At 49.8% G+C, this 17500-nt stretch overlaps 1 protein-coding gene across 11 annotated transcripts in view; it reads right to left on the reverse strand.

Moving 5' to 3' along the window:
- tenm2a (teneurin transmembrane protein 2a) overlaps positions 1-17500 on the reverse strand; it is a 195750-nt gene that overhangs the window by 25377 nt on the left and 152873 nt on the right. For 8 of the 11 annotated variants that reach the window (XM_081698478.1, XM_081698475.1, XM_081698474.1 and 5 more), the window contains 4 exons: positions 6616-6738; positions 3790-3995; positions 3367-3562; positions 1168-1269 (listed from right to left, as the gene is read on the reverse strand). In XM_081698478.1, the coding sequence (XP_081554604.1) occupies positions 1168-1269; positions 3367-3562; positions 3790-3995; positions 6616-6738 (627 nt within the window). The remainder of the gene's footprint in view (positions 1-1167; positions 1270-3366; positions 3563-3789; positions 3996-6615; positions 6739-17500) is intronic. The other 3 variants (XM_081698482.1, XM_081698477.1, XM_081698476.1) reach the window with 2 other exon arrangements.

The following is a 17500-nucleotide window of genomic DNA, read 5'->3' on the forward strand; positions in this document are numbered from 1 at the left end:
TCCAACAGCTGCTGATTGGGGCAGATTCACCTGCAGCCCCATGGACTACATTACCCACAACCCTCTCTGCTGTCTGAAAGACAGACCCACCTCTGTGCTTGCCTTTCTAGGGTTGTCTACCAGCTATATTAGAGAAATCCAAGGAGAGGAAGAGACATTCAGTATCAGCTGTTGCTGACAGCACACACACACACACACGCGCACACGCACACACGCACACACGCACACACGCACACACACACACACACACACACACACACATAGGAAAGCAAGCAGGCAGACAGATAGACAAGCAGGCAGGCAGGCAATAAGGCAAATAGTCAGACAATCAGTCAGACAGATAAATTGACAGACAGATCGACAGATCGGGGGTCTGGGCTTAGGAGAGTGGAACAGATGAAGGCAGGGCTAAACTGAAGAAAATTGTAATGAAACAAAATGTAATCTAACGGTAAGGTAACTAAGCTATTAATCATGAGCCTCCCAGGTGAACAATGGGAGATATTGGCTTGCATGAGCCCACATCCATCATCCTGGTGGCTCAGAGGGGCTTAACGATCCCCAGGCCGCGCCGTTCGCATTCGCACACGCACACACTCGCAGGCTCAGGGACGCACGCCCTGAACACAACACCTTGCTCGCGAGGCTTTTCGCCTCATTTTTAATGCAATGAAATGCGTATATTAGACGCGCCTGTTCCAGCCTACTGGTACACGTAGAAGAGCCTTCCGGTAAGGGCCATTTCTAGTCTGCATATTCATTCTCTCCCTTGCGCACACACACACACACACACACACACACGTTTGTGATGGAGGGCGCTGCTACTTGGCTTGCCGAGGGGACATGGAGACTAACGTCCATCTGTGATGTGTGCAAGGCTCAAAGCCTGAAGGAGCTCCAGGATAGGGGCCAACCCCCCCCCAAATAAACAGACCCCATACAACAAAAACGCTTAGGATCTACTCTCCCTCTTGCGTATCTTTCTTTCATTCAAGTTCAATATCCCGCCCTCTTACAAAACTAACGGGCAGTTGTCTTATTTTTCAAAAATCATTATTCGTTTTGTTTTCTTCATCCCCACCCTCTGCTGAGGCTCACAATGCCCCCCGGGGTCCCTCCGGGGGACTAGCGGGGTCCGGGCTGTGCGGTGTGGGGGTCTCTCCGTACCTTTCGAGCAGTCCATGCCGTGGAAGCCCGGGAAGCAGTGGCACACTCCTGACACGCACTCCCCGTTGCCGTGGCAGTTGCGGGGACACTCCTGCACCGAGTCTGCGGGAGAGACGGACACGGCAGCACACGTGAGACGCGGCCGCACACGCCTCCTTTTTGCTCGCCCCCCCTCTCACGGGCTCGTGGCCTTCAGCTGGGCGGGTGCCCGTCTCTAATTCTGTTTTCGTCTGAAGATGCTTAGTTGCGCTTCCACGAGCCCTCGACATGGCCAGCCTCACTGCTAACATCACGAGAACTTCACAGCACTTACTACAAATCCTTAAAATTTTATGCCACTGAGCGTGACTCCCATACAAGATACAGCAGAAATCAGCATGTGAGCAGAAATGTATGAAAAAATTCATCCCAACGACAGCTGCTGATTGTGGCATAACACGGGCATGATGTGTCGCAAAGATCTGTTATGCAGATTTAAAGATATAGGGAACATGTACAGAAATATTTATGTGTTGCTAAATTAGAGAGTTCATCAAATTCTCGAGAAAAAAAAAAAAAAAAAAGCAACAGAAATGTGATCAAACACTGACACAAAAAACCAAACAAACAAACTTTACGGGACACGCTTTGCATGTGTGCACCGTCACACTAGAAAAACAAAATAAACAAAATAAACAAAAACAACGATTTGCGTTCTTTGTGGTTTAGAGCAGAAATGTGGTGAGCCCTGTAGCCGAACGTCCCATGGTCTCAGTTCTGAGTGTCACGATGGGTACAGACGGTACAAATTACATACGCAATTGGCACGGAGGCGTTTTATCGCTGTCGGTAATAACCCACTGTGAAATATCTATTCTTAATCAGACCTGTCAGGTAGCTTCTAATGAATGAAAAGTACCCCTTTGTGTTATTTTGGAGAAGTTTAACACTTTAACATGACTGAATTTACCAGCACATCAGTGGGTGTAAAGAGAAAAAAGATAATTGATCGCTGTCCGAGATAACGAGAGAGAGGTTCCTGTCCGACTTGTGTGAGGCTGTTTTAATAACCTGATGCGTGCACATCTGGTGGCATAAAGGAATCGGAGACGAATTATACAATTCAGTAAACACGCAACATCAGGCCTCACCTTGGTCAGGCTTTCAAGTCTGGAAGAAAGTCACATAGGTGTCTGATTCTCTAATGGCGCTGCCTCTGTATCTTTATCGCCATTGCTCAATGTCTCTCTCTCTCTCTCTCTCTCTCTCTCTCTCTCTTCCTCCAGAGTTCTGCATTATTATTAATACAACCAGGTTAAGCGACTTCATTAGCCGTGAGTAGCAGCACTATTGATGTGTTTAAAGCTAATTGGTGCGATGTCGCTTATTACAGTTACATCTTGAAGTGAGAATATTCATAATGTTTCTGTACAGGCAATGTGCTAAGTTAAAAGGCTGCAGATTGTTTTCTTTCATGGGAGCAATGAAAATTAAAAAAAAATGAAAGTCCCAAAGTCAGGTTTGGGCTGATCTGCTTTGTATGCGTAGTGGTCTTGCGTGGTGGGAACTGATCTGCTGTCCTCCAGCTCTGTCTATATGTCCCCCTTCTGTCCTTCGGTGTTAGGCCTGACGCCATCAAAGCGTCTCCTCAAAGCCTCTCTGTTTTCATACTTGACACTTCCTCCCTTAGTTGGTATTGAGTCGCGTGCAGCCATACGCAGTGAACGGTAATTCTTCGCCTGTACGGACGCCTCGTCTCCAATATCTGTATTTCCACTGTACTGTATTACTAGGTAGCTAAATCCACACCTAAACCTCGCTAACATTTGTCTTCTCATTTGTCTCTCATTTATATCTCATTTGTCTCATTTGCCACATTCCGTTTAAAAAAACAAAAAACAACCACAGCTGTCTTCCAGCCTGCTTGTCTCCTCGGCACCTCCCTCCAACTCCTCTTAGGATGAGGGCAAAAAAGCGCTCTGTTCCACTCCTCCGCTCTGCTCCTCCTCTTCGCCTCTCTTCAACCCTCTCAGCGCTCCCCGAAAGGAAGTGGAAAACGACTCCGAGTGAATTTCGCAGGCCGGCGGGGGACGCAGTAATGCGGCAGAGAAGGTGGTGAGGAGAGAGTGCTTGTGTGAGAGAGAGAGAGAGAGAGAGAGAGAGAGAGGGAGAGAGAGAGAGAGAGAGAGAGAGAGAGAGAGGGAGGGAGGGCTGACTGACCCAGAACAGCCGTGCTGAAAGACACAGGCTCTTTCTCCTTGCCATCGTTGTAGAAGGCCAGGTGCCATGTCCCCGGGTCCAGGTACTGCACGAACACTGCCTCGTTGAGGACCACCGTCTGGATGCTGCGCCGCTCCCGAGGAGACTCCACCACGCTCCACTTCTCTTTGCCGTCCAAGCGCTCCATGTAGTCATACTGGGGAGAGAGAGAGAGAAAGAGTACAGAAAAGAAAGCAGAGAACCGTATTCTCAGTTTTCAATTTACGGGCGACGTCAACATGGTATGAGTCATGGCAGATCATTTAGGGAGGTTAATTAAATTTCACTGTTAACGTGAATGCGAGTTCATTGTTAACGGGGGCTGGCGAGCGCGTTTTGCGCCGGAGTGTTTACGCGGCGGCAGCTCCCAGCGAGTGCGATCACCTGTGCGTGGGACGGGGGCAGGCCTTTGCGGATGTACACCCCGAAGAGGGCGTCTTTGCCCAGCGAGATGTTGAACTTCAGGAACTGCGGCTGGCTGAGGTGCAGCAGGGACCGCCAGAACATGCCGGGCGGCACCTCCTGGGTCACCCGTCGGCCCACCTCCACGTCGCCCGTGTCGATGCTGCTGTTCCGCAATGTGCCGGCCCCTGAGGTGCAGAGGAGGACAGCGGGAAAGTCAGTGCCGGAGCTTAGGCGCTCCATGGAAACGTGGACGACGGAGGTTCCGCCCGGGCTCCGGGCGCTTTTGGATGCGTTACGCAAAAACGGGTGCGCGCACAGCTGAGGGAAAGGAGCACTACAACTGGAGCACGTTTCTGAGACTCAACATGCGTTGAGATCCTTGAGCTTAAGTGTGAGAACTGCCACAACCTGTAACATCCAGTTCTAGGGGTAAGAATGTAAAGAACTCAGAGATCGCGTGAGCACGTGGTGAGCTCGCTGTGGCCTCTGGCTCTTCGTAAGCTGGAGGGAAGGCACCTGTGACACCAACGCAAAGCACGAGGTCTTAAGTGCGAGGCCTCCAGGATTACATCTGGACCTGCAGATGGTTTCATCAGAAAGCCTTTCGGACTTGCAATTCATGTTGTGCATGGCGTTGTCCGAGTTGTGTTGTGTTTTTATTTTTAAAAAAAAGACACCGTCGGAAAAGGCCGCAGGATTGCTGGAATATCTGCGTGGAGAGAGAAAAATGATAGAAACCATACGATCATAAAATCGAACAGAAGAAGGAAAGCGGTTGATTGGTGGATCCCTCCGTAGGGAAGGGGTGGGGGAGCGATCCCCCCTGCACTGGAGGCAGGGAACGAGACCGGCGTCCGTGTCTCGCCTCAGATTCAATCGCTCTCTGCCTCCTCCTCCGTATCTCCTGAAGGGTTGAAAAGAGAGCTGTATGCGTCTCTCCCGCCCCAATCCTGGAGCTCATGTCAACACAACACAGGCCCGGTGTGCCCTCTTAATCTTCCATGCTGTTAACTGCTTCTGATGTAATGGGGGAAAAAAACTCTCTCTCCCTCTCTCTCTCTCTCTCTCTCACACTCCTTTTTTGCTGGTGACAATGGCCGGGTTTTGCTTGCGCGGCAGAGAGGCACACGTGCGTGCGCGGCGTCCTCCCGTAATCAGGTCAGTCGGACGCCGGAGACCTCTGGCTGGGTGAGGAGGCAGAGGGGGGACGCAGATGCGTTCGGGAGGAAGTGAAATGCGTTCGGGAGGAAGTGCCTCGCCCCCCCCACGACTCCCAACCCGGGCTGCTCATTAACATGGAGCTGTGAGGAGTTGTTCTGTGGAAGTGGAGCACGGGGGGCGCGCTCAAGATTAATAAGAGACTAGATTAATAAGGAATAAGAAAAAGATTAATCAAAATCACAGGAAAGCATAATTTAGATTTTGCAAAATGGAAGGCACATTGTGTATGTTACACAAAGCATTCTTAAACAGCAGAGATTAGCCAAACGTTACAAGCACACTGTACAGGTGACCCGTAAAAATAGTCAAACAGCAGAGATTAATCAAGACATGAAGGCACGTTATACAGATTACCCCCATCACAGTTACACAGCAGAGATGAACCAGAGCACCGGCAAACACAGCATATGGCGGACATACAGCGCGCATGAGGTACACATGTTCAAGTGTGAGCAGAGATGATGGCACCCTGTCGAAAGAGAGATTTGGCGCTCTTCGGCTGGAGAGCATTTTCCAGGCCGCGGCTATAAGAGGAGAAGAGAGCACTTGTGGGCCATCACAGCGGTGCAAGCGCTACCGCCTCTGCTCTCGGCTGGTGTTACAGGCAGAAAAGGTGGGGGGGGAGAACATGAAAGTGAAGAGAAAGAGAGAGAGAGAGATTGAGAGACTGAGCTTTGGAGGTTTGGAGGTTTCTGGCTGGCACGACTCGATTACAGCGCGGGGCGGACAGGTGGCGCGTCCCTGCCGCAGGGAGTCACGGAAATGTCCTTCAGGTGGGGGGGGGGATATGTGTCATATGTGCAAGGACAGCCATCGCCTGGGATAGTGAGACCGGGAGGCATACGCAGTGTGGGAGTGAGACAGATCACGCTGACAAAGAGGGGGGGGGGGGGTGTGCATGCGTGACTGCCGTGCAGTTCCCCTGATCCTTTTTTGGTGTGAGCCTGGAGAAATGGTACAAGAGACTTCTGAGAGATTCCGAACTGGCATTAATAGTGTGGGAATACCATATGCATGCTGCATTCACAGCATACTGCAATATCTGAGTAGTACGCACTCCCATTCTTCTCCGGCAGCCCGCAGAAATCCTGGAGCTAGCGCTGAAAGAATTACATATCCAGAAAGAAGGATGAACATCTCGCTTTTTTAATCACAGAGCAGCTGAAACTGCATGTAGCTATGGGCATGGGAGACAGAGAGAGAGAGAGAGAGAGAGAGAGAGAGAGAGAGAGAGAGAGAGAGAGAGAAAGTAAGGGAAAAAGAGTAAAAGAGACTCTTCAGAAGATTCAGTTTCAATGTGCTATGACTCAGTCTGAGACTCTGAGTAAGTGAAAACAGAAGGTCTACGGGAAAGGTGTCAGACTGTGGAATAAATGGCGGACGGCCCCAGTCTAGCGATTGCGAAAGATCAGGGGAGGGCCCTCACGATTCTCGCGGTCCACAGTGTACTTTGTGCCCCTCGACTTAGCTTTATCAAACCTTATCATTAACAAACATCCCATATGCTGCTCTTCCCCCGTGACAGAACTCGGTATGTAGTGCGCGTGGGCTCAAATTTCCGGATTCAGGAACGGCGCCGCTTACCTCTGCCTATGGGGGGCACCGCCGCGGTGTCGCTGCTAGCCGGCAGGCCGGCGCCCAGGCCATGACTCAGCATGGGACCCTCCAACGGCTTCAGCTGCCAGTTCAGCCCCAACAGGTTCATGGCTGGGTGTTGGCAGAGCGAGAGGGAAAGGAGAATTCAACAAGACGCACTGCATTGTTAAAGGAGTGTGGGGAAGATACAAGCTGGTCAGAAGTGTGTACGTGTGCAAAAAAAAAAGAAGAAAAAAAAAGAACCCGCGACAAAGCCGGTAAACGCAGTGCGCACTGCTCGGAGAGTGGACTGACCATCTGTCGCGTGATAAACACACGGTGGGGGGGTGCAGTAAGATCACAACGCAAGGAACAGAGGCAGGACGGCGGAAGAGACGAGTGTGTGTTTTGTGGCTGACTGACGTCACTCTGAGCAAGATCTACCCAGAGCAGCTGCTCAGAATGACTGGGTTACACAGAAATCTGTTTCTAGTGCAATCTGTCTACAACGAAATATACCTTTAATATTGCTTATCTGTTCATTGGCAGATTGGAAACCGGAGAGGAAACATACTGCATTGAGGCGGTGGCCACTTTTAAGGACATGACTAAAATCCAGACCAAAATTCTAGACAGCACAGACAGAGGTGTGACAAATATTTTAAGAGCTTTAGGTGTTCTGTTGCTTTTTTCTGATTCTCCATATCAGACCAAATCCTTTCCTGTCAGCAAGACAGAAACTTTAGGTTTGAGTAGGTGGATAGAGAGCTGGGAACACTTTAGGAAAGGGCAGCTTTGGTCCCCACTACATTTTTGAAAGTGTCTTTGCTTCGTGACAGTTCGAGTAATAACATGTTTGTTTTAGTCAGTAAAACGAAACATATTAAATTCCCGATGGCAGATGCTGCAATGAACGAGGTACAACTGACATTTCGTGAAACGAAACGAATATCTTTTTTAAAAAATCAAAGTGAACAGAAAACGATGATACCATATGTGTATTTTAAACCATAGTGCTGATACGTCATGTACGCCAATAAGCTCGACAAACCACAAAACCGTTCATGATCCCTTTCGTTCCAGCGGGAGCTCTGATTTCTTTTCAGTGAACTAGATTTCTTGAAAGGAACAAAAATTTCAGCGGTGGCTGATTTGAACTTGAATTTGAATTCACTAGATTTAAGTGACTCTTCTTCTGTAAATTTAACAGGGACCAAACATTTGTTTCCTTTTCCTGTTACGCTGTAGATATCGCAAGAAAGTATGTAAGCACAGGTTACAGCATGCAACCAGAACGTACACGCAATTGTTGGTTATTCGGCAGTGCAGATAATTAAACAGAAAAGAAGGCAATGAAACGTTTACTACAGAGCACCTCTCAGATGAAGTCGAGGTTTTTTTTCTGAAATGGGAAACGATGGCTTTGACTGATAAAACCGGTGTTAAAAATAAACACAGTGCCATTGTTGCCAATAGGATGCGCTCCAACTGTTGCCAGCGTTCCAGTCGGTGTTACCAATGTCACCAATTAGTCTCTGATAAAAAATAAAAATAAAAAATAGACACAGCCTCGTACATAGGCAGCAGCTTGGCAGGAATTATTTATCTATTTATTTTACTTTTGCAATATTTGGATTCCGCCCCCCTTTCTCGGAAGAGTTTACGCCGTTTGGCTGCTCCACGGGTGACAGATAAAAAGCCTTCTTTCCTTCAGTACCCAGGAGCAGAGAAACTCGGTCGGGTTCTTTGAGGTATCCCCGATAAAAAGGCACAGATATCTCTTCCAACGCCCGTCCCCGGGGAAAAGGGGGAATTTTCTGGTTGGAAAGTGGAAAACCCGGCGAGCCATCGAGGTTGGATGCTTAAGGCGTCTCACAGCGCATCGCTCAGGACGCTCCGCGGAGCACAGTAGCCATGCATGTGCCTACGACCGGGTTACTGTATCGATAAATGGGGGACGTGCTTTTACAGCTTTCTTTACCTGCTTGCTCCAAAAAGCGCCCGAGCGCTTTTACCAGCCCCACGCAGGCCCTGCCTGCCGCGAGGATGGCGGCGCGCGCGTTAATGACTCCCGCCCCTCTGCTAACCTTCATTCGGCTTTGCCCATCGCACCTAAATCTCATCCCAGAAAATCAATTTTCTCTCCTGTCAAATTCCATCTCCTCTCCGTCTGCACCTTGGAGAAAGGGGGAGAACTGGCAGCCCCCCCGCACCTACTCTCTCTCTCTCTCTCTCTCTCTCTCTCTCTCTCTCTCTCTCTCTCTCTTGTTTAAACGAAAGTACTGACACTTTGGGAGTTGCTCCAGACTCTGTCAGCTTTTTATATGTCACATATAGGGAAGATTCACAACACCAGTTTCTCTCTCTCTCTCTCTCTCTCTCTCTCTCTCTCTCTCTCTCTCTCTCTCTCTCTCTCTCTCAAGTATTTTCCCTACCTCTCTTCTCTTTTTTTCTCTCCTCTATCGCTCCATCCGGCCCGATGTAGATCGCGCGTACAGGCTTATATGCTCATTTTGCAATCGATGAAACAATTAAGAAATGAATCCGTAAAAGCACGCGAAGCGGTAGTCACAGCCGTATAGACAGATTACAGTCAGTCAGAAGAAAGGAAGCTCACATTCTCTGCTCCAAGATATATATATATATATGTTGTGTGTGTGTGTGTGTGTGTGTGTGTGCGAGAGAGAGAGATATGCAAACTGTGGCACACAAACCAGAACTCTTGGCCAGTAGATGGCAGTGTTGAGTTGACGCCAGACTGAGCGATCGCTACAAATGGGCTTTGAGAGAGAGCGAGAGAGAGAGAGAGAGAGAGAGCGAGAGAGAGAGAGAGAGAGAGAGAGAGAGAGGTGGTTTGAATCACCCCCGTGCCACTGCATCATCACATACACGCACATTCCCTTCAACATGAATGCATCCTTGACCCCACCCATAAATTACATGGCCAAGCTTAAATAGAAAATGTGTGTGCTTAAAAACGAATAAGTTGGTGCATATATATATTTTTTTATTCCTAATGCAGAATTTAACTGCACAATATCACCGATGTAGGAGTGCCCATAATCTGTGTGTGTGTGTGTGTGTGTGTGTGTGATGATACAGCAGCAGATGGGAGACTTTACGAGTGTTGACTGTGAGCCGATTCCTGCGGTTTACCAAGCGCTCTCTCCATCAAGGGTGCAACGGGAAAACAGATATGTCGCGTGTGTGTGGATGTGTGCAGGTACTTGAGAGAGAGAGAGAGAGAGAGAGAGAGAGAGAGAGAGAGAGAGAGAGAGAGAGAGAGAAAGAGAGAACGTATGTGTGTAATGTATCTGTGTGTGTGTGTGTGTGTGTATGTGTGTGTCCTGGCTGTCGTGCCGCATGGCAGTGCCACAGCAGATGTTTGGATCTGTGTTCCAGGACGACAAAGCCGGCTGACATTCCAGCAGCGTCTCCACAAGGTTACGTTAGCCAGAGACACACCGAGAGGAAGGCGGGAGGTATGGAGGGAGCGAGGGAGCGAAGGAGCGAGGGTTTGGCCACTGGACCTTTCAGCGCTCAGGAGGGAAGAGAAGGGAAAAAGGGGGGGGGGGGGGGGGGGGAAAGAGAGAGAAAAGGAGAGAGATATTGCTTCCTGGAATAGATCGGCATTGTCCTTCATGTTAAGGATGGCCCAGAGAATGCTGCTGGCTAAAGCTGTGTTTGTTGTGTGTGTGTGAGAGAGAGAGAGAGAGAGAGAGACTGCAGATACACACTGTATGCTGGCAGTGTCCACCTATGATTCAGACCCACCTGTCATTGCTGGTTAAACCTCTATGACTACCACACACACACACACACACACACACAGCCACACACAGCCACACACACACACACACACACACACACACACACACACAGCCACAAGCAGGTGGCTGTGGTCCTGGAACAGGGCAGTGGCCAGTTGTGGTCCTGGCGGTTCTGAAGGACGTGCAGTAGAAGGACCCCGCACACACTGAGCAGCTGCTAAAAATATCAGCGTGGAGAGGCGACGTTTGGCCCCGCGGCGCACGCGCATGCCAAGTCTGCCATCCAAGCTGCACTGCATTCCGGACAGTCCGAGTGTGTTCGCTACGTGTTATCACTGTTGACATCAGCTGCCAACCATGCAGTGTTTCCGCACTCTGCTTTTACCGTGCCAACGGCGATGAGAGGAGATGCCATACTGTCTGTTTGCTGAAGAGAACAGGGGTGCTTTGAGATGTGTGGTCAGGAAATCACCCGCATGTGCAGACATAAACACACAGACACACACACACACAGACAAAGACACACGCGCATACACACACACATGCGTGCACACACACACAGACACACACACGCACACATAAACTCACAGACATACATGCATACACACACACACACAGACACACACACACAAACACAGACATACACACACGCATACACACACATGCACTTAAATACACAGACACACACACACACACATGTAAATACTCAGACATACACACACATGCGCACACATGAATACACACCTGCACACACACACACACACACACACGCACATGTAAATACACAGACATACACACACACATGCACATGTGCATACATGAATACACACCTGCACACACACACATGCATACACGCACACATGAATACACACTTGCACACACACATATTTGCATTTGGATTGGTAGATTTAGCCCCCTCATGTGTTGTTGAAAATGAGGGGAAAAAAATTCTCTAACTTCCCTGGAGAGATCAGATGGGGATATGAGTTTTGGCAAGCGTTTGTCCATAGGCATACATATCCATTATTCATAAAAGACTGCATCTTTCTCTCTCTCTCTGTCTCTCTCTCTAGCGTTTTCTCTCTGAAAATGTCTCACACAGAGAACACACTAACAGGTTTTCACTCGCACACCTGTGGTACACTCAGCATGCTCCGCTGAATTCTACAGAGACTGTGTGTGTGTGTGTGTGTGTGTGCGCGTGTGCAAGAGAGTGTTAGACAGAGAGAGTGTTAGAGAGAGAGAGAGGGTGAGAGAAAGAGAGTGAGAGAGAGAATAATTGCTTCTTTTTCCATGTGCACACACATATTGAGCTCTGCAGGTCCAATCTTGTGTTTGCTGTTTTATGTGTCTCCATTTCTGTAAGTAAGCTTTCTGTGCAGCAAACAATCTGTCTATATCACGCAGGTGTGTAAGATAGAGAGTTAGAGAGAGATTAGAGAGAGAGAGAGAGAGAGAGAGAGAGAGAGATTCAAAATTGTAGAACACAGAGTTCCACAAGGGCAGAGGTTTCAGGCAGAGGTCTTTCATCAGCTGTGCAAGCATACTGCTTCTGAGTTTGTAGGAGGAGGAACCAGTTTATATATGAAAAAGTAAATGTTTAATTTATAACATTCATACCATAGGGCTATAAAGTGTCTCTGTGTGTGTGTGTGTGTGTGTGTGTGTGTGTGTGTGTGTGTGTGTGTGTATGAAGGACACTGTAGGCTCTCGTCTGCCCTATCACAGCAGAGAATCCAGGACATCCCGTCTGTCCTGCTGCTCCCGTCCCGCAGTACAGTAGTGGAAGTGGAGCAGAAGAAGACCCCCTCACTCTACTTAAGAGGTCATTTTCCCGTACCTTATTTTTACAGTCTCCCTTGGCCCTCCTAATATATGCATATTAACTGTTCTAATTTACCACTAAATTAACAAGACTGACCTCAATTAGGACATTAATTGTGAGCTCCAACTCTTGGTCGGTGCTTGTAATTGGTTTACAAATCCTAGCATGCGAGATTCCTCACTCTGTCCTGTGGTTCTGAGGACTGAGGTCTCGTGGCGCCTGACGCGGGCTGCGCCTCGTAAACGCCTGACCCGGATTCTACTTCTGCCGGCAACGTCCGATTGGTCGACAGCTCGCCGGGTTCAGGAAGCGCCAGGAAGGGGAATGGCTGAGATGGAAAGGGCTCGTCTGAAACTCTAGACCCTGGAGGACGGGGCTTGGACGGATGGCTTCGTGAGTGTGTGTGTGTGTGTGTGTGTGAAGCGGGGACAACACTACAGGGCAAAGCCACAGCAAATGAGCAGCGCGGTCAGAGGGCTTTGAAGTTCAACTACAAAGCTTGGGAAAGACCCAGAGGCGCTGTGTCGGTGTGTGTGTGTGTGTGTGTGTGTGAATTCTGGTCAGAACTTCCAGGGAGAGAAGTAGCTCCAAATGTGCAGTTAATGAAATAAGCAATCGGCATGGCTGTGCCCCTGATGGGCTGGAGCAGTGAGTCCCTCCGGCCTCTAGGGGGCGCCACAGCCTAACCATCGCACCAAAGCCTCATTGATTTAAAGGTTAGAGCAACTGTCCCTTGGTTGCTTCCACTCCATTAGAAATGCACAAACACACGCACACACACACACACACACACACACACACACACAGACACACATACGTGCTGTGGGATATTTCTTGGTCCATTTTCTCATGCTCAAATAAGGAAGTGTTTGCTCAGATTTTCAAACATAAAGAAACACACACACTCACATAAACACACTCGGCAAATGTCAAGAGACTGGATGGCCATGACCTTTAGTAGCTGAGAAGGGTGTGGCTGGGCCCTGGCGCACACATCTTATTTCCTGCTTAGATTGAGAGACATTGAACCTCTATATTAGACTGTGTGTGTGTGTGTGTGTGTGTGTGTGTGTGTGTGTGTGTGCCTCTGGCTCACAGCTCAGCCATTCACATTAGTGAGAGGAAATGGGAGGCAGCTGAAATCCTGATCAATGCTGTAGTGAGACATGGTGCACAGACACCGTCGCTCTCTCTCTCTCTCTCTCTCTCTCTCGCACTCTCGGCCTCTCACTGTCTATAGCCTATTACATGTGTAAAACTATTAAAAAGTGCAACTGAATCTGGTAGAGAATATGTATAATGAATGAGCAGTGTAATTAGTGTTACAATGGATATGTGTTCACTGTGCCTGTAGTTAACCCTCCTCACTTTAGCAGCTCTGTGTGTGAGTGTGTGTGTGTGTGTGTGTATGTGTGTGTGTTTGAGTGAGTTAGTGTGTGACTCCAGCATTGTACATTAAGAGTCAGCTATGAAATATGAAGCTGAGTTGACTGATGTGTGTAATGCATTCGCCTGTGTGTGTGTGTGTGTGTGTGTGTGTGGGGGGGGGGTCTCAGTGCTGCTCACTCTCTCCCTCTCTCCTCTCCAGCTCCATCCAGCTTTGCTCAGACACCGTAGAGTCGTAAGGGCAAACTACACACCTGCGCAATACACCCTGGCGTCGGGCGCGTGCGCATAGCCCCTATCTCTCTGCAACACATGGACACGCGCAGACATGCAGACAGACTGGCAGACAAACAAACATAAAAACAGACAGACAGGCAACCAGACAAACCCAATCCGTTGTTCTGTTCCTTTCTCTCTGTTACACGTGCACGTGCACACACACACACACACACACACACACACACATACACACACACACAAGTCCCATTGCTGCGCAAATCCCGTGATAGCATCCTTAGGCTCAATTGATGCATGACATCACAGGGCCAGACGGGGCTAAATCTCACTGATTATTAACGGTTTGGTACGGTGAGCTGGAATCAATGTGACGCCCTCCAAAAGACTCATTAATTCTTTACAGCCAGCCGCTGAGGTAATCTTTAGCAGAGCCTTTGGACAGAGAGGTGTCATTTCACATCTGCCCTTGATCTGAAGCCGCCAGTCAGTCAATGACAGACAGAAAGAGAGAGAGAGAGAGAGAGAGAGAGAGAGAGAGAGAGAGAGAGAGAGCACAATGGAGACAGATGAAAGAGCCCATCTTCAGAACTGGCCTGCCCTGTGTCTCTTTGTTTGAGAGGAACAACTGCACAGAGAGTGAGGCAGACAAGCATAAGGGCCTGGGCACTTGTGGGCAGAGGTGGACAATTGGTGGACATTGGTGGGCACTGATGGGCATTGGTGGGCATTGGTGGGCATCAGTGGACATTGATGGACATTGGAGGGCATTGGTGGACATTGGAAGACATTGGTGGACATTGGTGGGCATTGGTGGGCATTGGAAGACATTGGTGGACATTGGTGGGCATTGGTGGGCATTGGAAGACATTGGTGGACATTGATGGACATTGGTGGGCATTGGTAGACATTGGAGGACATTGGTGGGCATTGATGGACATTGGAGGACATTGGTGGGCATTGATGGACATTAAAGGACATTGGTGGGCATTTATGGACATTGGTGGGCATTGGTGGACATTGGTGGGCATTTGTAGAAATTGGTGGACATTGGTGGGCACTGATGGACCTTGATGGACATTGGTGGACATTGGTTGACACTGCTGGACGGGTAGGCTCCACCGGCTCTCCTTGAGATTGGGTGCCCTGAACCTCAGAGCACTCTGTAGCGAGGGCGAAGGGGCATGAGCGGCAGCAGGCCTCCCCTGATCACCATGAGACGCACGTGACCCATCGCTCCGTTCTAACAAAGGCACAGAGAGGGAAGAGAGGAAGAGAGGAAGCGAGAGAGAGAATCAAAGAGAAAACGAGAGAGACCTCCAACCAGTCTTCGTGTTAAATTCACCCCCACCGGTCGCCTTTAGGGGGATGCTGGTGTCGTCTCTCCGGATCTTCTCCGGGAGTCCTGCTGGCGCTTGTGCCCTTTTGCGTCTTCCACATGCCCCATATGCTAGTGCTGTTTGGCCAGGCGACTCTCTCCCTCTCTCTTCCCTCTCTCCCTGCTTCCCTCTCTCCCTCTCTCTTCCCTCTCTCCCTCTCTCTTCCCTCTCTCTTCCCTCTCTCCTACTCCCTCTCTCCCTCTCTCTTCCCTCTCTTCCCTCTCTCTTCCCTCTCTTCCTCTCTCTTCCCTCTCTCCCTCTCTCTTCCCTCTCTCCCACTCCCTCTCTCCCTCTCTCTTCCCTCTCTTCCCTCTCTCTTCCCTCTCTCCCTCCCTCTCTCTTCCCTCTCTCCTACTCTCTCCCTCTCTCTTCCCTCTCTTCCCTCTCTCTTCCCTCTCTCTTCCCTCTCTCCCTCCCCTCTCTTCCCTCTCTCTTCCCTCTCTCCCTCTCTCTTCCCTCTCTCTTCCCTCTCTCCTACTCCCTCTCTTCCCCTCCTCTCTTCCCTCTCTCCCTCTCTCTTCCCTCTCTCCTACTCCCTCTCTTCCCTCTCTCCCTCTCTCTTCCCTCTCTCTTCCCTCTCTTCCCTCTCTCTTCCCTCTCTTCCCTCTCTCTTCCCTCTCTCTTCCCTCTCTCCCTGCTTCCCTCTCTCCTACTCCCTCTCTCCCGCCTTCTGTGAAATGACATGCTAAGGTCACCTTGGGGTCAAGACAACAAATCAGCTGCACACAAATGCATGGACACGCACGCACGCACCCCCACCCACCTCCGCACACACAAACGCGCGCGCACGCACGCTGCAGTGAAGGAAAGTGGGTCGCACTGGGTGCAAGGTGGGGAGTAGAAACCGTAGCCCGGCAAGCCCCCAGTCAGTGGTTGGCACCACGACCAAAGTTTAAAATGAGGGGTTTCTATGACAATTGCCATACTGCCTGTCACCACTGATGGATGAGGAGTCACAGCATCCCAGCCTAGGTAGAGGTGACACTGCATACACCTTATACACACGTTCACGCGCCCACGAACACACACATATACACACACGTGTACCCACACAGCTCAAGGGCACCAACACAGCCAGTGGGAAGAGTGGATAATTTATTACCCACTTATATATGCACATCGGGACGTGTAAGTGTATACTAGTCCCATTAAGTGTGTGTGTGTGTGTGTGTGTGTGTGTGTGTGTGGACTCTCTCCATCCAGTGGTCCAAAAGTGCTCTGAGTCTTTTGTGCACTCTGAGCACCCGCCTCGTAGCCAGCGCATCTGCTGTCTAGACAAGAACCAGGAAGCAGGCTGTCCGTTCCGCTTTCCGTCCATCTCCGTCCCTATTCCACGGCCCGCTCCTTCTCCATCGGCCTGGTGGTGGCTGCTCTGCGGGGATCCGGCGACCTATAGAGCCGAGGCACGTTGTGGGAGGCGCCGGGCGGTTTGTCTCCTCCACAACACATGACGAAAGAGCCACTCCTCGTTTGCATCAGGACCGCTCACCTGTATCCTAGCAACCGACTCCCTGCTGTGGCAGTCTCTCCACACAACAATGAGCGAGAGATCAGAAGTGCACGGAATGATGATTCCTCTCCGCTCCTCACCTCACAGTACACATATATGCATAGGAGTGTGTGTGTGTGTGTGTGTGTGTGTGTGTGCGCGTGTGTGTGTGTGAGGTTATTGTCCATAGAGAGTATATATGTAATGACTCTCTCTGAGCACACATTTCTCTCTCCTGGTTTTGGAACGGGGCAGTAATCCCTCTAGGGATGGAGAGAAGGTGTCAGAGACAGTGGGGCAAATTGTAACGTTTTAGGCCTCTTCAAGAATGAGGGAACCTAAAACCACTCTCCATGTCTCTTCCTCTACTCCTCCTGATCTTCTCTCCTCATCTCCTCCTCTCGGCCTCTCCTCGTTTCCGAGGAGTGTTGCTTTTCTCTTGCTGGGTCCAGCGCATTGAGGTAGGACCCAGTGAAGAGCCAGTCAGGGACTGCATTAGGGAAAGTACTGCAGCTGCACATTTCAGCACATTAGATTAAACACACACACACACACGTGCGCGCACAAACACATACACCCACAGGCAAATGCACGCACACTCATATATGCTCATGCACACACACATGCACGTACGCACACCCACACACACAAATACCCACAGGCAAATGCACACACACTCATATATGCACGTTCACACACACACACACACACACACTCACTAACACACTGGAGCGCAGAGGGAGAAAGTTTCAGCTTATATCGCCACACAATTAAGGTGACTTAGTCCACTGAGTAGCAGAGGAAATTCAGA

The sequence above is a fragment of the Electrophorus electricus genome, chromosome 16 (genome assembly GCF_041902795.1).
Source record: "Electrophorus electricus isolate QZ-2024a chromosome 16, ASM4190279v1, whole genome shotgun sequence".
Classification (NCBI taxonomy): Eukaryota; Metazoa; Chordata; class Actinopteri; order Gymnotiformes; family Gymnotidae; genus Electrophorus; species Electrophorus electricus.